The sequence below is a fragment of the Polypterus senegalus genome, chromosome 14, assembly GCF_016835505.1.
Source record: "Polypterus senegalus isolate Bchr_013 chromosome 14, ASM1683550v1, whole genome shotgun sequence".
NCBI classification, from domain to species: Eukaryota; Metazoa; Chordata; class Cladistia; order Polypteriformes; family Polypteridae; genus Polypterus; species Polypterus senegalus.
In genome coordinates this window covers 145,955,014-145,980,592 of record NC_053167.1, presented here as the reverse complement: position 1 = coordinate 145,980,592, position 25,579 = coordinate 145,955,014, and the positions used below count along the sequence as shown (strand labels likewise).

The 25,579-nt window shown below is 45.3% G+C and overlaps 1 protein-coding gene across 1 annotated transcript; it reads left to right on the top strand.

Annotated features, from left to right (window-relative positions):
• Positions 1 to 616: 616 nt before the first annotated feature.
• Positions 617 to 24,569, top strand: imp3 (IMP U3 small nucleolar ribonucleoprotein 3). The gene is made up of 7 exons (XM_039736061.1): positions 617 to 851; positions 21,082 to 21,189; positions 21,758 to 21,832; positions 21,936 to 22,015; positions 23,009 to 23,060; positions 23,556 to 23,628; positions 23,706 to 24,569. Exons 1-7 carry the CDS (start codon positions 715 to 717, stop codon positions 23,730 to 23,732), a joined length of 552 nt encoding a protein of 183 aa, XP_039591995.1. The 5' UTR covers positions 617 to 714; the 3' UTR covers positions 23,733 to 24,569.
• Positions 24,570 to 25,579: the final 1,010 nt, after the last annotated feature.

Genomic DNA, 25,579 nt, shown 5'->3' with positions numbered 1-25,579 from the left:
TACATTCGCCCCCTTTAGTAGCACACATTAAGTTCAAATCCCTGATGACTGCATACAGAGTAGTCAATGGGTCAGCACCTACCTGAGTATATGGAGACACTGGTGAAGTGCTGTGCTCCTTCTCGCCCACTCAGGTCTTCCAGGGAACAGCATCTGGTGGTGCCATCCCTATGTGGCATTAAGTCTCAATCCAGACTGTTTTCCTGTGTGGTTCTGGGTTGGTGGAACAGGCTGCCCACCTCCATCTATACTGCTGTCTCCCTCAATGTATTCAAAAAGCAGTTGAAGAACCATCTGTTTTGGGATTATCTGTCTAATTGAAAGAAAAAAAAATTGTACTGTGATACTTTATATTCTTGGCTATTTAAGTGTAATTGCTTTATTGATTGTAAATGTTTGAGCTATTCCATCTTTTCACTTGTGGCAATTAACTTTTGTTACCAGTCCTGTTTCCCTTGATGAACAAACAGGCCCAGGCCTAATGTTACTCGATGGTTTACCTCTTTTGTAAATCGCATTGGATAAAAACGTCTGCCAAGCAAACACATGTAAATTGTAGCACTCCATGTATTTAATAGGACCGGACTACGTCATGTGCGTGCGCGCACCCGATGCGTCGGACGGACACGCGGACGTCGCCCCTACGTCAATTCCATATGTGGTGCGGAGTAACTGAGGAGGTGCGCCGACGTTTTGTTTAAAGGTTCTGCAAAAATGGTCCGCAAGTTGAAATTTCACGAGACTAAGCTCCTTAAGAAGGTTGATTTCATCAACTGGGAGGTGGACAACAACCTCCACGAGTTAAAAGTGTTGCGGCGGTATCGCATTGAGAAGCGAGAGGACTACACGAGGTAAGAGCGGGCAGCGTCCTCCTCTCCCCTGACTCTCGGCTGATGGCCGGGCCCGTCGGTGAAGAGAAGCGCACCCTTGGCGAATGTTGAGCACAGGATTTATTAGGCTTCGCTTTTTATGAACTTAAGGTCGTTTCCGATTTCTTCCCCAGGAGGCATGATGCTATTGTGGATGTGTTAATGAGCGGCAGCCCGCTTTGAATTTGGTTTAGTACGCTCTTACTTGTAAAACGTTCCTATCCGGCTTACCAAACGAACCCGTAGAGCTCACTGCGGGGTTGTGGCCAGTATGGCCTCGTATGCAGGTGGCTTTCACGTGTGTTCTTGCCCAGTCGAAGCGCGTTTCACCAGCGTGAAGCTCGGCCGAGGTCGCCCCACGTGTTTTATTAACACGCTTGTTCTTACGGCCGCTCCTGCTCAGTTCCGTTCAAATCCAGAATGCTGGAAAAGACTTTGCTGTTTTTGTTTAACTTTGTGTGAGCCGTCGTTGTGTTTTCGCAAACCCGTCTTCTCGCTGTTTGTTCTTCATCTGCCCAACAGAGCCGACTGATTGACGAGCCGTTTGCAAGTCTGGTAAGAGAGAGGAGTTGGGAGCGGGCACTGATACATCGCATGGCGCACCCACCGCATGACAAACCAACTCAGGATCCCAGATTAGGACCCCCGTGCAGCCATGCAATGGGTGACACCTCGGCACCACACTAGTTCAGATGGAGTGGAGGGGAACACAATACTTTTTAAAGATGTGAAATGTTGCTGCTGTTTTTTCTTTGCAGTGTATTTTGTACGTTAGCCCGCGATTACACGTGCCACGTAGTGTGTAATGTGGGCCGGTGTTGGGTTTTCAGTCGCCAGCATTTTGTCATGTCTGACCCCCCGGTGGTCTTGTAGACGTCTAGTGCTCTGCAGCCCAAACTCGGTCCTGGGGGTGATAATAAACGATAACAACTGATCTCATTTAATTAGCGGATCTTTTTGTACTCTTCTCTTATTCAGAAAAAAAAACACAACCGTATGGGTTTTATATTTATAAGACATTTAGAAATAGTTCTATTTTTGTCTAAAGCTATATAAATAAGTCTCTTTTGTTTTCCTATTTTTCCCCTTTTCGCGTGTAGTTTGCTCCCTTCATTTTACCCTAATAGTGACAATTAACAGCCAGCATAGTAGACACCCAGGATGAAGCTGCAACGACTTCAGTGTCAGACCAGCTTCTTAATAAATCAATTCAATAACCAGAAGAGCCTTAAAAGCAGAATGAAAATTAGGTTGGAAATCCTGTTAACGACTTTAAAAAACCTACATATTCCCCTTATAACTGCTCACTACATTTTAATAAAAATCTACCAAGGTTAGTTTGTAATTTTCACATTAACTCCAAAACACAGAAACTGGGAAATAAGGTCTCCCTTAATCAGGCTAAGAGTCCAATGAAAAATGGAAGCTGGTTGGAACAAAAACCTGAAGCCACGGCGAGTCCCCAGGGCCGAGTTTAGGAAGCACTGGTCTGGTGGACGTGTCTGTGCAAAATGGCAACAAGGTGTTTACACTGTTGGACGTGCTTTTGTTATTTTCTTTTCAGTCATTGTAAACTATTTCAGTTTTTCATGTTGTGGATTGGGAGGAATTTGGAGTTGCTTGACTTTTGCTTTGTGTCACAAGGATAACAGAATTGTGAAGTTGCACTTGTTAGTAAATTCAACACACAATGCCTGCAATAGCTAGTAGATCAAGTACAATAATAATACTTTGGCAGTGGAATGTCGCTGAGGTGCTACCTATGAGTAAAATGCCCCCTGTTCATAACACCTTTGGCACTGACTTGAGTAATTTGACCAATTGGTGTGCAGAAGCAGAGCGTTGGCTCCCATCTGACCCTTTGGAGTTCATCAGACAGGCGAGTCCAGAAGTGGCCCGCCATCCCCCTTGGGTGCAGATGTGCCTGTAATTCACAAAGTTTTGGGAGATCTCATGCAGCCGTTGCAGTCAGCTTGCGTACGTCCGCTGTAGTCATCCCAGTGTTTCCAGTTGGACTTTGACACAGATTAAGGGAAACGTCCACATCTCCCGAGCACTTTGGGTGAATAATTGTTGGTGGTTCCAGATGTTTGATGCTGACACACAGCTTTAAGAAATCTGGCGCAGGCGTGTCAGTCGGTGGATCATCATATTTGGATGCCAAACATACTGAGGGCACATCCCATAGTTGTACTGGTGAAGTAGTGTCGCAGTTTGTGGTTTTAGGTAATGATGTGCGTGTTGCTCATCTGAACACACAAGGCGCTTTTATTTAAATATTGCAAAACCCTTTACTCGGCAGTAGCTTACACATCAATAGAATACAAGAGACTTTTTAATTTCAACAACGTTTTGTGCTGCTTTAGTTTGTAATCTTCATTTTCAGTGATTATTAATGCCCAGGTTAAGTAACTACGGGCAGAAACTGTGCAGTCCTCCCTCAGAAGAACATTTTCACAGCTTTGGAAAGCGTGAGGAGCATTGGGGTGCTTCGTGATTGGTGCCGCACAGGGGATTGCTTAGTGTTGGTCACACTTCTATTGCAGATAGACAGACAGATAAAGCTTTACTTGTTCTCAATTTGACTTTTTACAGAAGCTTTTAAAACATACACATAGATAGACAAGTAAGAATAAATATGCACAAACATTTTCCTTGAAGTCTTGTCTCCTAAGGCCTGCTCTGGCCTTACTTCTAGTGTCCCTCGGTGTTGAGAGACCAATCCAACCTGTCTAATGTAGACCCCAAGTATTTGTAGGAGTGGACCACCTCCCTGCATAGTGACCGGATGGAGAGGCTCTTTGGTGCAGTGAAAGTCCGTAAGCAGTTCCTTGGTTTTGCTGCTGTTAAGTCCCACGAACCAAAGATCTCCACCTGACTGCTCTCCTTTGTCTCATATCCCTTATCAATACCCCCAGAAGTGCAGAATCCTCTGAGAATTTCTGTTCCTTGTGGTGCTGCAGGGCTCACATCTCAGTCCTCGAGTCTCCTAAACTGTGGTCTGCCCCACGGAGAGCCCATCATCCAGGACACCACAAGCTCCTCGTCCTCCTCTGAGTTTACCCCTCAACAGGGTTGGCCTGATGGTATCGAAATGGTATTGTCATTGTCTGAAATTGACTGCCATCATCCTCGCAGTGCGGCCAGCTTTGTCCAGGTGAGAGTGAGCCTTGTGGAGCAGATGTAGAAAAACAAAAGTCCAAGTCAGTTTTAGAGTTGCTGCATTTAGTTTTGTTTTTGCATCTTCCACACCATCACAACTGTAGTCCTGTGGAAGGGCCAGTGTCCGATTGTTACTGTATCAGCAGTATGAAATTGCTTTATTGATTGTGAATGTTTGAGCTATTCCATCTTTTCACTTGTGGCAATTAACTTTTGTTACCAGTCCTGTTTCCCTTGATGAACAAACAGGCCCAGGCCTAAAGTTACTCGATGGTTTACCTCTTTTGTAAATCACATTGGATAAAAACGTCTGCCAAGCAAACACATGTAAATTGTAGCAGTCCATGTGTTTAATAGGACCAGACTACGTTAAATGTTTTCTATTGGTGAGAAAAGCCATGGATGATGGAAACCTTTATAAAACAAGTGACACTACTGACAGGACTGTCATTCAAACATTTCGATGGATAAACGGTAGCTATTTATGTTGTCTGTGCAGGTCATTAAGGTCGCCCAGCAGATAGTCGGCTGTCCTCTCCCCTCACAAGAAGAACTACGTAGTTCATGTTGCCTCAGGAACATCAAGAAAATTCTTCAGGACCCATGACACCCAGGGCATGCATTGTTTGAACGCCTGCCTTCAGAACCATAACGACTAAAACAAATAGACTGAGAAACCGTTTCTAGCCTTCAGCCGTCACCACGTGAATGCCGCTAAGTGGTCGATCTGGCCGAGTGCACCGTCATTCTGAGTTGACATTGGGTAAGGGACAAGTGCAATATGACGTATGTGTGAGTGGAAAACCGTGTTCTGCTGTCATGGACTATTTTGGTGCTTATTTTATTCCCTTTTTATTTTAGCTTTAACTTGATAATAAATAACAAAGATGGGGATGAGTGTAACATAGAGGGATACACATTTTTTAGGAAGGATAGACAGAACAGAAAAGGAGGTGGGGTTGCTGTTTATGCCAAACAGGAATTAAATGTAAGTCATCTTCAGTTGGATGATGAGCCCCATCTTAGTGAGGACATGTGGCTTCGCCTGGAAAATATTAGGGAAAAAGGTCTCATTTTAGGAGTGTGTTATAGACCACCCAATTCAGACAGTAATTTCAACACACATCTTTTAGTAATATCAAAAGGCAAGTTTACAGGGGGATATTATAGTCATGGGGGACTTTAATTATCCAAATATTAACTGGGATAACCTTACAGATGGAGGAGCACAAGAGCAGGAGTTTTTAGAAGTAATCGGCGACTGTTTTTTAACACAGCATGTTAAAGCACCAACAAGGGGTGAAGCCTATCTGGATTTAGTATTCTGTAATAATCAGGATAGAATTGAGGGTGTAGAGGTGATTGAACCACTAGGGTCAAGTGACCATAATGTAATACAATTCTCAGTATTTTGTAAGAGTACAGATGCAAAGACTAAAATTGTTAAGTTGAACTTTAGTAGGGCTAATTTTGAGCAGATGCGACAAAGTCTAAGTAGGATAGACTGGGATAAGCTTTTAAATGTGGAGACAGTCGAGGAGCAGTGGAACAGGTTTAAAAATGTTTTACATGTAATGCAGGACAGATACATACCTAAATTTGGAAGTAATAGGAAACTAAAAAAATCTCCACGATGGATTAATAAAGATTTAAAAAAGAAGTTGCAAAGAAAAAAACTGCTGTATAAGGCATATAAGACTAATGACTGCAAAGAGAACCGTAGCGCATATGAGAACATGAGGGCAACCATTAAGAAGGATATCAGAGAGGCTAAAAGACAGTTGGAGAGGAATATAGCAGATAAGGCGAAGAAGACCCCAAGAGATTCTTTCAGTATTTTAGTAGTAAAAGAACAGTTAAGGAGGAGGTCAAGTTCATCAGGAATAGTAAAGGGAATTAAAAGATACAGACAATGAAATAGCAGATGCCCTAAACACATTTTCTGAGGTGTTTACAAGTGAGCAAGTGGATAACCTGCCAGAGGTAAACACAACTACTAAGGAGGTACTGAGGGATTTGGAAATTGTAGAGGGAGAAGTGCTGCTCAGATTAAATAAGATGAAATCAAACAAATCACCAGGCCCAGATAATATTTATCCTCGTGTTCTTAAGGAGGCTAGTGAGTACATATATAAACCCTTGACACGTATTTTTAGGAAGTCACTGTGCACTGGAGAGATTCCAAAGGACTGGAAAATGGCAAATATCATCCCATTATATAAAAAGGGTGACAGGGCAGATCCAAGCAACTATAGGCCAGTAAGCTTAACAAGCATCACAGGAAAATTAATGGAAGGAATTATTAAGGATAAGATTGAGCAACACATGACAAGGACAGGAGTTATTCTGAACAGTCAGCATGGGTTCAGAAGGGGGAGGTCGTGTTTTACTAACATGTTGGAATTCTATGAGGAGGCAACAAAAGGATACGATCAAAGTGGAGCTTATGATATTATTTATCTGGACTTTCAGAAAGCATTTGATAAGGTGCCACATGAGAGGTTGGGCATCAAGTTAAAAGAAGTGGGAATTCAGGGTGATGTTTTTAGATGGGTGCAGAATTGGCTCAGACACAGGAAGCAGAGGGTGATGGTGCGAGGAACCTCATCAGAACTGGCTGATGTTAAGAGTGGTGTTCCACAGGGGTCAGTGCTAGGGCGCTGCTATTTTTAATATATATAAATGATTTAGATAGGAATATAAGTAACAAGCTGGTTAAGTTTGCAGATGATACCAAGATAGGTGGATTAGCAGATAATTTGGAATCCGTTATATCATTACAGAAGGACTTGGATAGCATACAGGCTTGGGCAGATTTGTGGCAGATGAAATTTAATGTCAGTAAATGTAAAGTATTACACATAGGAAGTAAAAATATTAGGTTTGAATACACAATGGGCGGTCGAAAAATCGAGAGTACACCTTATGAGAAGGATTTAGGAGTCATAGTGGACTCCAAGCTATCAACTTCCAAACAGTGTTCAGAAGCCATTAAGAAGGCTAACAGAATGTTAGGTTATATAGCACGATCTGTGGAGTACAAGTCCAAGGAGGTTATGCTCAACCTTTATAATGCACTGGTGAGGCCTCATCTTGAGTACTGTGTGCAGTTTTGGTCTCCAGGCTACAAAAAGGACATAGCAGCACTAGAAAAGGTCCAGAGAAGAGCGACTAGGCTGATTCCAGGTCTACAGGGGTTGAATTATGAGGAAAGATTAAAAGAGCTGAGCCTTTACAGTTTAAGCAAAAGAAGATTAAGAGGTGACATGATTGAAGTGTTTAAAATTATGAAGGGAATTAGTACAGTGGATCGAGACTTGTATTTTAAAATGAGCTCATCAAGAACACGGGGACACAGTTGGAAACTTGTTAAGGGTAAATTTCGCACAAACATTAGGAAGTTTTTCTTTACACAAAGAACGATAGACACTTGGAATAAGTTACCAAGTAGTGTGGTAGACAGTAAGACGTTAGGGACTTTCAAAACTCGACTTGATGTTTTCTTGGAGGAAGCAAGTGGATAGGACTGGCGAGCTTTGTTGGGCTGAATGGCCTGTTCTCGTCTAGATTGTTCTAATTGTTCTAATTGAGTAATTGTGTTTTGTTTTTATTTTCTATTTTTTTTCTGCACTGGAAAAGTGCACCTAAAATGTCATACAATGTCTCCTTGCTACAATGACAGTAAAGACTTTGATTTGAGCTAAATCAGCCCTCGGCCTTTCTTTTGGTTTCTTGGGGTCTTTTAACAACTTTTCGGTTTTGCTTAACAAGCCTTATGAAAGGGTTAATTGATGCATTTATTGAAGGACAAAATCTGCAGCAGCTCTAAAATGAGGTGTACTGGCGAACTTTGGTTTAGGGTTGGGTTGAAACATAAGTGCTGTTTATTTAAATTCTCAAAAGTTTTGTGAGAATCGAGTGATCAGATTTAGCTGTGGAAGTTCAAGGTTCAGTGAATAGACTTAAACACAGAAAGCAAAGGGACGATGGCGTTAAAGTGCCCTTCCTTGAAGGCGCTTCAATTCCTAGCGACCTTTCATTGGGAATACTTTCAGCACTCTATGCTGATCAGAATGTGCCGGCAGGGCACCTTTTTCATCTTCGCCTGCTGCTGATAAAGGTGGTGAACCCTGGCTGAAGGAACTAAGTAGAAAAAAAAATCAAACTCCACAGATTGCAAGTTCCATATCAATAAAAAGGAGCCAACCGACGCCCACAAGAACCCACAAAAGTAGTTTGGGTGTGGTGCCCCATTTTAAAAGAGATGCCAAGACCTGGAGTGTAAGTGACAAGGTCTGCTGCCCCACTGACGTAACGGTTTGCTTAGGCACGCGGTGTTTGGCACCACTACCGTGATGCGCTGGTGCCCGAGTACAAGGTGTTGGCCGTTTCGTGGTGGTGGTGCGGGTTGACCTTTCTCCCTAATAGTTGTGATTCTATCTTGTGTGTGGTGGTGTTTCACTTTCGGCTGCTCATAGCCACGTTGACTCCCTTGTCGGCAGGTGGCCGCAGCTCACACACCGATATGAAAACGCACATAAACTCCAAACCTTTCAACTGAATTCCAATTACTTTTTATGATTTCCATTTTTAGCATATAAATAAAACCAACTAGATTTGACGCAGTGAACATTGATGGTGAGGAGCCGTGCTGCGGTCTGAGGACTTGGCTATCATTTTGTGCACATGTGCTGTCAAAGGTGACTAAACGTTCATCAAGCTCGGTCACAGATAAGCGGCTCAGTTGTCTGCTGGCTGCAATTCCCAGTGTCCTCGGCATGCAGCTCGGGTAGTACAGCTGGTTTGAAGGGGGTGGTGGCACTTTGCGATCCCTCAGCAATGGCCGCACATGTCACCAAATGTACCCAAATTCATTCTCCGCCATTCAGTCCGCTCGGTCACAGGCAGGCTGCTCGACTGCAAGCTGGTATTTTACTGAACATCCCAGCTGGCAGACCAGTCAGTGGGGTCTTTCTGTGCCGTCATTCTGCTGCTTCCTGCTCGACACATTACCAAAATCTGTAGGATGTTTAAGCAGACATGCTGGCCGTACTCCTAGTCCAGTTTACTTGAATTCAGTTGAGTTTTGTGTTTTTTAAAAGTCAAGTGAAATTTGTTATTTTATAAATAACTGTTTTTCTCTGTTAAAGTAATAAAGCTTTGTGACTTGCATACCAAACTGGGTTACGCATGTCATCGGCAACAGAACTTGCTTGTCACCCAAAGGCCACCTGTATGTGCAGCATTCAGATATTTACGGTCTGTTCTGTCAGATATTAATGCCAGAAGAGGTCACAATAACCCGATGCAAGTCGTGGCGGACCGGGCACCGGCACGACTGCACACAAGAACATGTCAGGCTGCTTATTGCAGCTGACCTTACGTTGGTGAAGGTTTACTGGGAATCTCGGCAGCTACCCAGTTTCACGTGCACTTTATGTCAAGTTTATTAACCACGTTTTTAGCTTGCATTAAACCGCAGTGCGACGCTCAACAATTTCTTTTCAATCCTTCACAGAGGAGCCGAATACAGCTGGAATATTTTGCTGCACCGTCAACACAAAGAAACTGAACTGCAGGCGACTGTTGCTGCAGCTTTTTCAAGTTATGCTGGGAGTTTTCTTGCCCGCTTTAAGAGTGCAGTAATTGGCTGGCCAGGAGAAACGAGGGAGTTGGAAATGGCAGTGAGACTAATTGGTGACTGCTCAAGTGAAGCTGCGTAAGCAAACGGAATCTCCGTATTCGTCCTCTACAGCCGTGAAAATGGAAAGGGAGCCGAGCGTGTCCTCGCTCCTTGAGCTTCACCTTCAAATCGGCCCTGAAGCTCCAATGAGCACATTCTGAATGTGTGAGCAGCAACTTGGAGATATGCAGCTGTAGGCTGGTATTGAAATTCAGCATGGCATTGCTAGAATTGTCCTTTATTTAAAAATCCCACATGTAGGAAAATTGTACCATTCTGTTAATACTAAAAGAAAAAAACACAAGGCTTTTATTTCCAGTTGTATCCCCCAGAAATTAAAAAGTTAAATGTGAGAAGGAAAAAGTGAAACCAGCCCAGTGTGAATGGCACTCATTTCGACGTGCGTCTTACTGTTGAATTCCGAGTGATAGCAGGATGAGTCATTAGCCAATTAAAACTCATTCCACATTACCCGGGTCGGTGGGCTCGTCTTCCGAGTGTAATGGGCGCAGGCCCAGTTGTCTGCCATCCTTGTCCACTTCTCTATACGCACGCCTGCGGCACTGGTGTCTATTCCAGTGACTCTTGCATATAAGCTGGGTACCCAGCTCCCCCAGTTACAGGGCAAGTGCCCACGTGTGCTTGTGTAAGGACAGTGTAGAATTATTAAGGAGTCTAAACCACAAGTCTTTAGGGTGCTGAAGGAAAACCCACACTGACAAAGGGAGGACTCGGGAGCTCCACAAGGCAGTTCCACCTACACCTGTGTGATGGCCTGCACCCGCAGGTTGAGGGAGCAAACAAGTAAGTTTTTTGTATAAAGAATGACTTTTTTTTTTTTATTTTTATTTAATATATAATTAAGGTTTTTGTAAATGCAAACCTTGCATGTTCAAATTGAATACACCATGCAGTTAGTAAATACTTCAAAAGGTCTGTGCTGTTAAAACAGCCAGGTATTGGATTTGTGGAAATGTTCTGAACACCCCGAGACACCATATTAAAATCCAAGAGGTACAATCAATTTCAGCCGTTCTTTTACTCTTTCACCATCGTCATCGGGGCAGTGACGCCACATCCCAGTCAAGAACGGTCATTGGTGAGCACAAACCCCAACTGTCTCCTCTTCCTGCATCTTCCAGGTCACCTCGCCAAACTTCAAGAGACGCTGCAGCAGAACCTCCGTCCTTCAGCCGGCTCTCATGGCCCCTCTTCCTCTCGCTCATTGGCTGTTCAGTTGAGAGCTCATCCACCTTGCAGAGCTAACCGTACTCCTAACCCAGCCCTCCGTCCTGCTCTCCATAGGCTAACTGGCATGACCGATGCTGCCCAACTCATATTCCTCTGGTGGTCGCTCTCTCGTGACTCCAAATACAAACAACTAGCTACTCTCTCCCGTTTTTCTTGAACCCTTTTATTCCAACTTTGTGCTCAGCTGTTGCCTCCTGATTGCTGTGCTGCTGCTGTAGACTGGCAGCCGTCTTAATGGCGTGTGCCTTTGTTGGCTACTGACTAGAATTTTAATAAATGTTCATTTTTTTGGAATTTTGTCTTGTCCACTCTTGACTGAAGTGTGTTTTGGTTGTTGTGTTTTTAAACTGAATGAAATAGTCGTATCCTTTTATTTTTGTGTTTCAAAACTTCCATATTGAGTGGGATGGGCAGCGGTTAGTGCTGCTTTGAGACACGAGGCAGGCGGCGTTAATGGTACCAGTGCAGGAGCACAGAACCACAGAGACACGACGTTACGGCAAAAACTGAACTGGCCGACACTCGTTACTGGGCGCCCATTAATAGACCAATTAAAATATAGGCTTATCTGAATGGGGCAGGCTTGTTCAATGGCCAACGGGCACACTCGGATATGTTGTATTAAGGGATTACGTTGAGTATTTTCAAGTCCGTCATGTCCTCACAATCGTGGTATACACCGATCAGCCACAACATTGAAAGCAGTGGCAGGTGAAGTGAATAACCTCTCCTGACTGGGGTGTCTGTCAAGGGCTGCCATGTTTTAGGCATCAAATGAACAGTCAGTTCTTAAATTGATGTGCTAGAACGTGTTAAATGGGTCAGCGTAAGAAAATTGATGAGTGGGTCAGAGCATTGCCAAAATGGCACTTCCTGTGCAGTGGTTAGTACCTACCAAAGGTGATCCAAGGAAGGCCAAATGTGGGCAGCCAAGGCTCACCAAAGCGGGTAGGTAGTGAAGGGGAAGTGAAATGTGCAACAGGACCTCTTGTGCAGGATTGGATTGAATTACTGAAAACTTAATGCTAACCGTGAGAGAGGTGTCTGAGCACACAGTGCATCACAGAGCGATTACTTCAGAGCGATCAGCGTGGCCATGTTGACTCCTGTCCACCACCAAAAGCACCTACATTGGTCACATAAGCCTCAGAACTGGACCATGGAGCAATGGAAGAAAGTGGCCTGGTCTGGTGACTCGCGTGGCAGGCCGCCTTTGACTTGTGGAGAGACTGCAGCAGGATGCACTTTAGGAAGACGGCAAGCCAGCGGAGGCAGTGTGACGCTCTGGGCAGTGCCTCGACTAATGGCATTCGTGTGGATGCTACTTTGACACGTACCACCTACCTAAATATTGTTGCAGACCACACACTCCCCTTCATGGCAGTGGCCTCCTCCAGAAGGATAAAGTGCCAGGCCACACATCACAAATTGCTCAGGAATAGTTTAAGGGATATGAGAGAGAGTTCAGGATGTTGACCTGGGCTCCAGATTTCCCAAATCTCAAACCGATCGAACATCTGTGGGATGTCCCCGAAAAACAAGTCTCGCCCAACTTAAAGGATCTGCTGCTAGCATCTTGGTGCCAAATGCCACAGGACACCTTCACTGGTATTGTGGGGTCCACAGCTGTTTTGGCAACACGAGGGGGTCCTACACAACAGTAGTCTGGTGGTTTGAAGGTTGTTTCTGATATTCTGTAGGAGATTGAAATTCAACATTTTCCACTGGTGAGCCGCCTCCACCAGACTGCATATCCTTTTCCTTTCCTCACTGGTACAGTGTGGCTTACACAAATATGGTGGGGCTGAGCAAGAGAGAGGTCAGCTGGCGCACCAGAAGAGCTCCTCTCGCAGCATTTTGAAGCAGTAAATGCTTGCATGGGAATAACGCTGTAAGGAGCTTCTTCTGAGGGAGGGACATCGTGGGTTTGTGGCTTAGTACCAAGAGTTGCCACGATGTAAATGTGCAAACCGAGTGGCTCGTAGTTTGAGTCTGTGGTGATACAACAGTTCAGTGGTTATGTTAAATGTATACTCGGCTTTATAGTCGGACAAATTGCTGGTGTAAATGACACCTTATTTGTCGAAGTCCTGGGGGAAAAAAAAAATGTATGTGTGTGTGTATATATATATATATGTATATATATATTACACACACCCGTAAGTAGTTGGGGCATTCACAAAGGAAAACGTGTGCAGCCTATGGACAGAGACAGGTGATGCGTACAGCCGATCTTGTTTTAAAATGGCTAAATCTCACAAAATGTTTAAAATGAATGAGACGTCACATGCTGTAAAACGGCGTAATGTGGATGAATTTCACTAACAACCCTGGCTTGAAAATTGAGGTATTCAGCCTGTCTTTGGAGGTTTTGTTTTCACATTTGGACCCCATTGTAAACTGCAAGAACAGGATTGGTATTTGTTAAAATTAATAAATTCTTCACTTCGGAACACAATTTCAAAAGACCGATTAATAGATGCTTTGGCCTTGAAGTAACTTTGACATAAATAAAACCCAGCTACTTGTCCTTGAAAGTGAGGACAAATTCTAAAAAAGAGGGAAAGTGAGCCTGAAACTGGCATCGGTAGTTTACAACTTGTGCATTAAACGTCACTCCTGGTGAGCCCAGTGTGGCCTGGCACACACCCCAATGTCCAAGCACTTTGCTGACGAACCTGACGAGAGCAGTGCTCCTGAGTAATGGTGGTGATTAATCATCATATGGAACTCGTATTATAATAAGGTCTCAGTTATGTTAGTATTGATTGCATTTGTAATTATTGAAAATGGGGCTGTGCACACGATGATGGCTGTCACCAGGGGCCACACTTCTCTTGTGCTGTAAGTGTTCAGAAGCACAAACCTTACGAGTTCAGGTCTGGTGGATCCATATGGTTGATTGGCAGACATAAACAGAATCAAAAATGACACAATGAAGAAATACATTTCATATGCACATGAGGTGAGACATTTCAGGCCTCTGGTGCCTCTTTCTATGAAGTCGGTTGGCAGATTGGGGGGCATGAGGTCCCTGGAGAGGGGTGTGTGGTGCTCCTGATATCTATGCAGAAGGGTGAAAGTCCAAATGTTTAAAATCCTGGTGCTCCCTGTTTGTGAGACATGGACTCTATCCAGTGACCTGAGGTGAAGCCTGGGCTCCTTCATGTGTGTCTCTTCAGAAAGTCCTTGGGTACCGCTGGTTCGACTTTGCGCTCCTCACGGAGTCCCAAATGAGGCACATTACCTGCATTGTGAGGGAGCGTCAGTTCTTGGCATGTGGTGTGATTTCCCGAGGGTGATTTGGCTCACAGGACCTTTGGTGTTCGGGACCCAAGTGGCTGGACCAGGCCAAGGTGACACCCATGTAACACCTGGCTATGGCAGATTGATGGTCATTCCTGTGTATGATGTGTGTGGCTGTACCAGTGCATGCTCCCCACCTGACCTGAGGTGATGAGGTGAGATAAGTGAAGTTGAGTCCATAATCAGCATGCTGTTCTTTATAAAACATTTTTGAAGGTAATCGGCATTCAGAAGTATGGCAAGTGAAGGCAAATAGGACATGTTTGAAAGTGACAGACAGGACTGTCACCTGATCCAGTGGCTGATATTCAAGTGTCTCGTATTACAAAGGTGACTGAGGTGACATTCACTGCTCTAATAATTAGGCTGTTGACATGCTTTTAGACATTTTATAAATCTTTCTCAGAACTGACAAATTTCATGTTAACAACGAGAAAGTCAATCCTGTCTCCTTCCCTTTACCAACTGCCACCCCAACCCATACCGCACTTGGAGTCAAGAACAAACCCAATCCCCTCCAGAACTCCTAGGCCATCTTGGCGGCATAACCGAAGGTGCAGGCGTCCAAATTTTGCGTGAATGTTGTTTTTAATTAAATTTGGCTGTAAAGCAGACTGAACTGTGACAAGTGGTATCGCACCTGTCTTATAATTTTGGTAAACTCACACTGTGGATTGAACTGTGAATTCCGCAGAAGCTCACATGCTGGCCACATCAAATGTTTTGTTCACTTCTCAGGTTGGGTGAACACTTGGGTGGTACTCTGCCCGCCCTGGCAGGAAGTCTGAATCTCCTTAGGCCAGTGAGATGCGGACAGTACTGCTACTCGAGGCGCTGGCAGGGCGCTGGCCGTAATTGTGCACATCTTTATGTAAATCTACCAGATGGCCATGTGAGCAATCATCACGGTGAGAAAACAATGTCTGGGGTGTCTGTGCTGTGAGTTGAGAGTAGAAAGATGTTAAATATAAAAATTCTTTGTCTCTCTGTAGGGCAGAAAACGTGGAAAGAATCACAGAATTAACGCATAAAAACAGTTTAGATTAAAAAACGAAATGTGCAGTTAGAGACTGAAGGGGTGAGTTATAAAACTTCTTTATAAATGAAGCGATTGAGTAATCTGTAGTTCTCATTCAGATACGATTGTCTAGTTTATTTTTCAAGCGAACGCAAGTCTTTGTAGAGATTCAGTCGCACCTTTTCGTGTTTGTGCGTGTTTCTCCTGTATTCTTTTTCTCCTCGTTAAAAGCACATGAATTAGCCTGCTGTACGAGACAGACATGTCATAGTGAACAGAATCAGATACCCTAACTACATCAAAAAAAAAACTAAGACGAGCCAAACTGCAAGTTGACGGCACAATAATATCCCAGCGACTTTTACAAATCTGGAAAACAACTTTTCTGCAAGTTTTGCCAGCGCACCACAGACTGGACATGAAAAGATCCTTGCAGTGACCACGTGAAATGTAAAACCCATCTAAGAACAAGGAGACCTTAAGATCAAAAAGTGAGCCCTTCAGATAACAACAGAGGAAATAACAAAATGGTCACATGAAAGATGCCAGTTTGTAGAGGACTTTGTGCCCATGTGAGTCTGTTTATATATTAAAAAAAAAAGACGTAGATGCGTCCTTCCTTTTATTACGCATTGGAAACAAGGAGGCGCACTGCGTGAAAATGAGAGCCGTCTTGGTCAAACTTGAGGAATACGGACTCCGTTCTTCAAAAGATCAGTGGCAGTAAAATTTATGTTGTAGGCGATAGGCGAGACCACCACGTTCTCATAATAGTGATGGGCGAGTAAACATTTGGTGGAATGGTAGTTATTTTATGTAAGCAGTTGTTATTGTACATGAAATTATATTTGACTACTATTAACAGTCTTTCCTGTAGAAAAGTGTTATTAGTGCACAGCCGTGGTTGTTAACAGGTTCCATTTTAAAAAATTAACAACGATGTTTCTGATTTAATAAATGTTTTGCCTGGCGGTGATGACACACGCGACGTCCACATTTGACTCTTCCGTTATAAACTCGGCCCTACAAACCTGCACAGAAGAAAAGGTGTCTCCTCCGATGCCATGAGCCCTTAAAAGGGGGTCTCTCTCTCTCTCTCTCCCCCTCTGTCCTGTTCTGTTTAATTCCTGGATTTTGCGTCTTGCAGATTAGTTTGCTTTTGCTTTGTGATTAATTATTAAGATGTGCATCACTACATCTGTAGCTTCATCTACTGCACATTTTCAATCTGTAAACATTTTAAGGTTTAAGAATCATTAGAAATAATTGACTTCATTACAGGTATTGAAGACCAGGGGCCTCATGCATAACGGCATGCGTAGAATTCGCACTATAACATGACGTAAGCACAAAAGCCGAAATGTGCTTACGCACAGAAAAATTAAGATACAGGAATCTGTGCGTACTCCAACTTCCACGTTCGTCCGCTACATAAATCCCGGTCAGCGTGAAAAGTAATGCTTGTGCACACGTCTTCTGTCCCGCCCCCAACTCCTCCCAGAATTACACCTCTATGAATATGCAAATCAATATAAATCGCCCTTAAGCTCAGCCTTCTGTGAAAACACAATGGAAAAAGCAAGAGTGGAAATGGAAGAATTTCAGTGAATACCAAGTGGAGGCAAAGGAAAAACGTACTATTTATTGGTTTAAACAGTGGAATAATAAACAGAAGGAAGTTGATCTAGTGACAGTCGCACAGTGACCAAAATAAAAAAGAAGTTGTCACGTATCAAAGTCGTTGTGAAAAGGCGAGTTGTAGCCCACTGTCTGAGTGTCGTATGAAAGCTTATTAGGGTACAGAGAAAAAAGAAAAAGGCACACAGTAGGGTAAAAAGCACGAAATGTCAACTTCAGTCTTGAAATTTCCACTTGCGTAGTTTATTTTGTCATTCAAGTAGAACATTATAAACTTCATCTTAAAATCATTTAATAAACCAGTTTCTCAAGTCACATCGTCATTAAAGTCGCACGTTAAATGCTTTGTTCTGTATTTGATCTTTTATGTGCTCTGTGTGTGTGTCAATCACTACGTGCTTCTTAAACCGGCTTTCTCTTCCTCCGACAGGACACAGAATCCATGACATTCGTGATATTACAGCTCTCTGAATAATTAAAATACTGAGATGTATACGTGATATCTTTTTCATGATGATAGGAGTTAAAGCACGTTATTAAACAGGGGAACACGGTGTGTGATTGTGCACGACCTTCGATGAAATTATAGTAGCAGTGCTGTCTCTTTCAAACGTACTGACCTCCAATTCCTGTCCTTCCTTTTCTTTCTCCAAATACCCAATCGCCACACGATCAGCTCTGTAATAGACGTTCAGCCTTCTGTAAGCTTATATTGTTACAAGTTAATTACAATCAGATGCGTTACACTAAAACAATATGTGGTTAGTTTCGGTGTATTTATAAAGCCGCGTCAGGAAAATAAGGAGTAACCACACAGGAACAGTAGCAATGCTTTGACGCTGGGTGCCGCCGGTCTGCAAAACCGAGTACGGAGAACTTGTGTACGACAAGGTATGAGGTACCGTGGAAAATTGTAGGTTTTATACATCACGATTTGAATGTGGAAACGTTCTTGCACAACATTTCTGTGCATACGCACCATTTATACATGAGGCCCCTGGACTTTTTGGCAGATGTTATCTTTATGGAGAGCAACCAGCTGAATCTTGATGACATTTCAGCAGAGCTTACAGACAATGCACCAAACAAGGGAGTTTTAAAAGGGGGTCTGCCTAACTGTGTGTCGTGTCCTCACTTTGGTGGGAGAGACCTGGCAGCACTAGTGAGGTGGTCAAGTCTGCATCTTCAAGACGCCTGCCAGGGACCCCCAAGGCAGGAAACAGCAGGTAGAATAGCAGCTTCAGATCAGTAGGGTACCTCGCTGAACACCTTCACCTCTACAAAGAGTTCCTACTGGCCGAGAACACATCAGCTCAGCCTGTAACAAATATCCTAGGCCCTAAAAGCGAAGTTCACCTTCATCTCCGAAGGATGCGTCAAACTAGTCCGAGCTCTTACAACTCTGGAGGGCACTCGCTGTCCTACTGCAGTCTCCGCATACAGCGTCATGGAGGATCTGGGCTCCTACCTGATGAATGGAACTGCAAGGTAAGGTTCAGCTGTGCTACTGTGCTGTTTCATTACAACACTAATGAGATGGCACTTTACATTCCTTTTGTTATACAAATTCTAAAGAATAAAAATGTGAATCAAGGAATAATAAAACGGTGAAAACTGGGGGAAAAAAAAAAAAAAAAACTGAATTTGTGAAAAAATGAAACGTATTCCGTTGTGCCCTACCTATGCAAGAGATGGACAAAGAAAAGCAGTACAAATACTTTGACATGTCAGCATTTAAGTTTGATGATTTGCTTCACCGCCTTGAAGTGCACACACTGACCCTGCTGGAGCTGCAATGCGGCTTTCCATCACACGTTGATCGTTGGCTACAATAGGAGCCATTCAGCCCAACAAAGCCCACCAGTCCTATCCACTTTAATCTTCCAAAAAACATCAAGTCGAGTTTTCAAAGTCCCTAAAGTCTTGCTGTCTGTCTACTGTCCACCACACTACAGGGTCGCTTATTCCAAGTGTCTGTGGTCCCTAATGTTTGTACAGAATTTACCCTTAAAGTTTCAAGTTGTGTTCCCATGTTCTCGATGAACTCCTCTTCATCATTTTAAACCCTTCACTCCGGTCTCCTCTTCTAATCGTAACTCATCCCCTGTAGTCCTGAATCTGCCCAGTTGCTCTTCTCTGGACCTTCTCTAGTGCTGTTCTGTCTTTCTGGAGACCCAAACTGCACCCGGGACTCCAGATGAGGCCTCGCATACAAAGGAGTCGCTGCCCTCTGCCCCACTCCTGGCTATCTACAGCTTCGCTCATCGCGCCTTTCACCAGCCACCCTAAAATATTTCAGACCAAATGAATGTAAATTAAATAAATAGTGCATGAAATTAGAGCGCATATAAATGTGTCACAATGTTTCATTTTATCGATCATATTCTTCCAAACGCATTCTGAAATGTGGCGTACAAGTAAAGCTCTCACTTTCACTCCTCAAAGTTGACTAATGCCTACCGACTGCAGTACTGTATGTCCGTGTGAGAGGCAGAGAGGGAGAGGGCACTCATTAGAACAATGCCACGTCTTGTAAGGCGGCTCCGTGCTCATGATGATTGTAGCTGCGTTTTTCCAAAATTCCCAAAGTTCAGCAGCTCTAACTTAAAAAATGCAGTTCAACAAAAGCCCAACGTGCTGAAATGATTCCAAATTATCTTCATTTGTAAAAGTTTTAGTTAAAATTCAAAGTAAAACCATTCACACAAAAAAGAGAAATTCTTGTTGTGTTCAAAGCTTAAACCTTGTTCCATTTCAAATCGTTCCAAATCGTTTCTGAACCTTTTCAGCAAACCGTCTGCCATTTCTAACGTGAAGTTGGGTCTTCAAGTCCCTGAGCACGGAGACCAGCAGCTCCGAACACAACGGACTCGACTGTCACAGCGTATCTCCGTGCTATCTCTGACTAACAATACCGTTGTCTGTGACTATGGAAGACATGTATATTCTATTCAGATTAAGCAAACACTAATCGGAGTTGAACGTTCAAAGGTCGGCTCTTACAATGAAGATGCTGATTTTCTTTTTTGTTTCTGCTGGGTTGCATTTTGCGGTGCTACAGCCTCACTATGATCTGCCATTTTCATGAGTAGTTCTTCTCTACCAACTTGGATTCCCTACCACTGAAACTGTAAAACACGACCATTGCATTCTGGGAGTTCCAGTATCCACTTGGTACCGAAGTACCAGTCAGTTCTTGTGACCTCGGTGGCTCGATTTTGATGAAAGCGTTTGATGTGCTCATTAAACACGTTGGCTGTTCCCAGAAGGTCGCGTCATTATTTATAAAGCTTGCTTGGACCCCCCATGCATTGTGGCATAGCAAATACGACCCCACAGAAATGAAGTTTGAGTTGACGATGGCAGCTTAAACTGAAGACCAATACAAATGCAGGAGAGAGACACAGAAGTGGAAGCTGGAAATGTCGTCGAGATTCGTGTGTCGAATGTCACTTTTCAGTCGGTGCTTTCATGTTTCTTACACTTCACTGGTGCAGACGTGACAGAGTGGCGCAGTGGAACACAAGCAGCTTTACAGAGCTTTGTGCCCTCGATGGAAGGGCAGCGAATTCCGCTGGCATGTTCTGATTTAATGAAGTGTGGGTGTCGATTTCATTTTTTCTTACTGAACTGAATGAATTTCATCTGTGCCCATATTACTGTAAATCCATGGCATCTTACCACGGGTCCCTAAGCCTCTACAAATCCCATTTTAGGCTCTGGCTGCATCCATTTTGCTCCTCACCAGTCCTCCAGCATTGGGCAGTCTGGTGTGAGTGGGACCCTTTGACATTAGTAGTCCATCCTCTACGTAAGCCCCCCTACCAATGCAAGCAAACTGAGAGCCTTTGGTGTCTGCCACCAGCTCAGATGTGAGTAAAGCCAGATGGCACCCATCGGGAGGAGGGCAGCATGCCACAGGACCATACTTGGTGTAAGGACAGCTTAAGTGCTTGGAAATGGTCAGACATCAGTGCTTCAGGGTCCACACTGGAGTTGTGGCAGCTTGTCGGGTGAGGACCCTTTTATAAAGTGCCCTGCATTTCACTTACTTGGGGTGCCATGTTGTAATCGCTGAAAGCCTGACCTGCCTTGACTCCAGCCCCCCGGGGGCCTCTCTCTTGCTGACATGTGCCCCCCTTTGTCTTCTGCAGGTACAACAAGCTGAGCCGCAATGTCCGAGAGCTGGCAGGCAAGATTAAAGATCTGAATGAGAAAGACTCCTTCCGTGTGACCTGCACCCAGCAGCTACTGGAGAAACTGTAAGTGCATGGAGGGCACGGGCATGGGTGATCGTGTTTGGAAAGGTTGCACGTTTGCGCATTCCTGGTGAGGGGTAGCTGTAAGCAAAGCCGCTGACTGTGTGCCGACACCGGAACGCCACTAATAACTGGCAGCAGGCGGTGCAATGGGATAGGAGAGCGGAAGCGGCTAAGTTTAGCCTGCATGTGAGCCACTTCAGTGTCCGTGCCTGCTGGCCTCTTGCTTGGCACTTATTGGGGGTTCACATCTGTTTGATGGCAGCTGGCCTTGCACTCACCTGAAAGGTGAGAATGGTCTTGGCACCACTGCACCCTCTGAGCGCCTCTCCTGTCACTTGGGGACATTGTGCTATTTATATTGACCTTGTGGGAAAAGGCCTTCATGAGGGCACAGGCTGGTAGCTGACACCAGTCAATTTGTGGCACACCACCTGCCGAGTGCGTGTCTCACGTTGCAGGCAGACACGACCTGGCATTTCCGGGCCATCTTTGTTTACGTCTCGTGAATATAGCGCCTTGCTCAACTCGCTGCACTACTTGTCGTCTTTTTCTGTTTGCTGTCCCCTAGCTACGCTTTGGGCCTGATCCCTACCAAGCAGAGCCTGGCACTCACAGAGAAGGTGACGGCCTCCTCTTTCTGCAGGTACGTCTGCCGCACGCCTCTGCTTGCCGCTTTACCTAATGGATGCCTGTTTTCTTTCCCCTTGGGATTAATAAAGTGTCTGTCTGTCTGTCTGTCTGTTCAGGAGACGTCTGCCCAGCATCATGGTGAAGCTGAGAATGGCCCAGAACCTGAAGACCGCCATCACCTTCATTGAACAAGGCCGTATCCTTACGCTCGTGTGGCGTCTGTCCCTGAGGTTTTCTTTGTTTGAGTGGCCGCGGAGGACGTAGTGGCGCTGCTATTCTGGCAGGCTGATCAGGGAAAACATTTTAATCCAATCAGCAATGTTTTCACATGACAGTCATGCAGTGCGGTTGCCATGGATGCTTGGGTGAAGCCGTCCATCGGGCGCACCTCGAGGTGGTTGCGTGTGGCGTCAACTGGCTGACTGTGGTTTAATGGCTGCAGCCCTTTTTAAGAAATGAATAACTGAAGGTGTGTGTGATGGAGTGACTGGGGTGAGACGCACCTGCGCGTGAGGCTGCGGTCCATCTCCATGGCGTCATCAGCTTTCTGCATTGCGTTATTGAACGCTGCTGGCATGGTAGGAAAGGAGGACAAAAAAGGATGAGAAATGGAGGTTGAAAGATGGAAGAGGCAGGAAGTGAAGGGGGAGCCGGTGCTTTGAGGAAGTCCTTCAGGGGGCTCATGGCCTTGGCAGCAGGAGCCGTAGGGGTAATGGAAGGCTGAGTGAGGCGCCATGCCGGTGGTGCCAATGAGCACAGGGACACAAGCCTGGCAGCGGGAGTCGGAGGCTTGGGGTGTTGCCCTGCTGGGACCCAGAGATGGAGGGCTACAGGGGCACAAGGGCACAGAAGGTTGGCTGAACTGTCGGGCGTCTCTGCTGGGGGTAAGCTAAGGAGAGCCTCGTTTTGAAGTGATGCATGGGGGGCGACTGTCTGTTTGGAGAGTGGATGCCTGCCTGCCTGCCTGTGTTTTAACCTCCACTGTTTTATTGGACTGACTATTTATTTGAACGTGTCTTGCACTTCACTTTTTTTTTTTGATGGTTTTAATATAATTGTACACCAGACCCTTGCTGTGGGCGAGTGTCCCCTTCCCTCACGTAGGTTATTGGTGGTAGCAGGTTCAAGGGGCTCTCGAGATGGAGCGGCCTTGCACTGTCCCTCTGGCCTCCTTAACTTTGGGTCTCAGATGTGCGTGTCGGGCCAGAGATCATCACGGACTCCGCCTTCCTAGTCAGCAGGTGAGTGACGAGTTTTGATGTGAAAATCCTCCTCGGTGAGAATCCACCTGTAACTGTGGCTGTGATGAAGAGTAGTCGGGTGAGCCCATTAACTGCTAAGCCGCCAGTACTGGGCAGTATGAGGGGGTCCTGTGCCAGGCGGCCGCCTTGTGCTCCTGTTACAAGCTGTTCAAATTGACCTGCACTTGGGAACTGAAGGGCAGGACGTTTTTATTCCGACTTGCTTCAGTACTCCAGGATTTGTGTTTGGACCCCTCTGGACAGCAGCAAGTGGTCAGCTGAGAGTGGCTGACGTCTAGTGGAGACGGGTGATGGCCGCAGCCTATTGAGGTGCGTCCCCTCCTTCCTCCAGGACATTATAGCATTTTATTTTTTGATAAATGCCAATTGAAGCAGCTGCTTGTTAACTGCAGTTGGGCCCTGACCCTCCCCTCTCTAGTGGCAAATGCCATTCTTACGTGGGAACCGTCAACTGTGCGTCTCTTCCTGCTTTAGGAACCTTGAAGACTTCATCACTTGGGTGGACTCGTCCAAGATCAAGCGTCATGTGATGGAGTACAACGAGCTGGTGAGTGTCGTGGCCGAGGGGGCCGTGGGGTGGCCCGTCGTTCCGTTGCTAACTGGCACTTTCGTCTCTCCTTGCAGCGTGATGACTTTGACCTTGCCTCCTGAGGTTGGCCCTTGGGCACCATCTCGCCACGCTTTGCCCGTCTGCGTGTGGATCGTCGCTCCCCATTTTTTTTGTAATCACAAGTTCCTAAGCCTGGAGCCGTTAAGCTTCGGTGTTGAACGCAGAGACGTCAAGCTGTCTGGGGTGGCAGACACACAAGTTTTTAATTTAACAGAACAGAAGGAAACAGAACTAAAGATGGCTGACCTACCCCTTGGATCCCACCCCCCACCTTCTATGTACCTCACAATGGGGTTGTAAGCTCTGGCACACCTGTGTGCCCACAGTATCGAGCAAGTCAGTCTTCAGCAGTATGGCACCCACAGGGGCACATTGTCTCTGGTAGAGGGCCTGACAAAGAAGCCAAAAGCAATGGCACACAAAACCCTAGGTGTTCATAGCCACCAGAAGCGCACGTAGACGATGAGCATCACGAAGAAGACGGCTACTGCCGCAAGCTTGGCGTACGTAGAGCGTGTATTCAGGTACTTGGCATCGGTCCGGTACTTCTTGGATAGACTGGACAAGTTGCTGGCCTTCGAGTCCAAAGCTGCAAAACAAAAAGACCAAATTTTCAGAGAACAGCAGCTGAGGGGTCAGGGTGGGTTTCATTCTAAGTTGTGGTCTCCTTTATCTGAGGAACCATTTTAGTGGCTTCTTTAAAAGGTGGCAGAGTCAAAAAAAAAAAAACCAAAACAAAGAGCCCACTGCCATGAGCAGCCTGGCAGTCACAAGTTCGGTATGGTATGTCTTCATCTGTGTGTAAATAGTCTGATGTTTCACCCTGTAACATGTTTTTAATAAAACTGAAATGCCATTACTGGTGTCGGCAATCAAAAGATGAGTCATGGAATGGCTGCCCAACAGTTCTTTGTGCAGGAATGGCACAAATCCCAGTAGTACAGAGGCTCAAGATGAGGTAACTGCCAGGCTGTGTTGCTGGGTATCCATCAAAGAGCGATGCTGTGGCACCCAGGGGTTCTGGCCGTGTCTCTCACTGTGACTCACTTTTAGTCTGGCACTCCACTGTTTCATTTGTCATGCCAGGGCTGGAGGGCATTGAGGTGTGCTGACAAGAGTGAACTCTGTGCAAAAGTTAAATGGTATGCTGCCAAACGAGCTGGGCTACCCACTCAACTGCATATGTCAGCAACTTGGGAGCAGGTGTGTCACTTGTGGGCAGAGCCACATTCAGACACACAGTGACACTCCTGCCGATAGTGTGAATCACAGCCAGCCCTAGTGGGCATGGGCATAATCAGTCAATGCTGCCCCAGTTCTGCTTGGGCTTTTCTAAAGGGCACTGGCCTCACAAGTCTGGCTGTTGAAACACCTCTGTCATTTGAGTGCCAGAGTTCATTACATTTATATAGTGCCTTCCCTAGACTGGGGGGGCACAGGGCACTGCAGCCACCACCTCCATTCAGCATCTTAGCCTCTGGGGTACACCCTTCTGTTTATGAAAGATGAGCACAGAGAGGCTGCAGCTCAGTTTTATGTCTCAGCCAGGAACTGTCACCATGTTTACAGAATGTCACTGCACTGTGATCCACAAAAGGGCACAGGAGTAGCATGTGCCATCGCTGGCATCACCAACACCTCTAGATGGTCGCCTGTTCACCTACTGCCCAGAACTAAATGTGCGTAGCTGCAGGTAGGTTACCAGTTCTGAAAGTAAGGTGAAGTGGTATGGCTACAGGCTTTGGTCTGCTGAACATGTGGGACGTTATGTGGTAGTTGGCACTACTGCCAATCCTAGAAAGTCTCTTCCCTTCTACATCTCAGCCATTCAGGTCAGTCAGTGGCTTTGGGTAGTTGCATAAACACGCAGGACTTGTGCCTTGCTGAC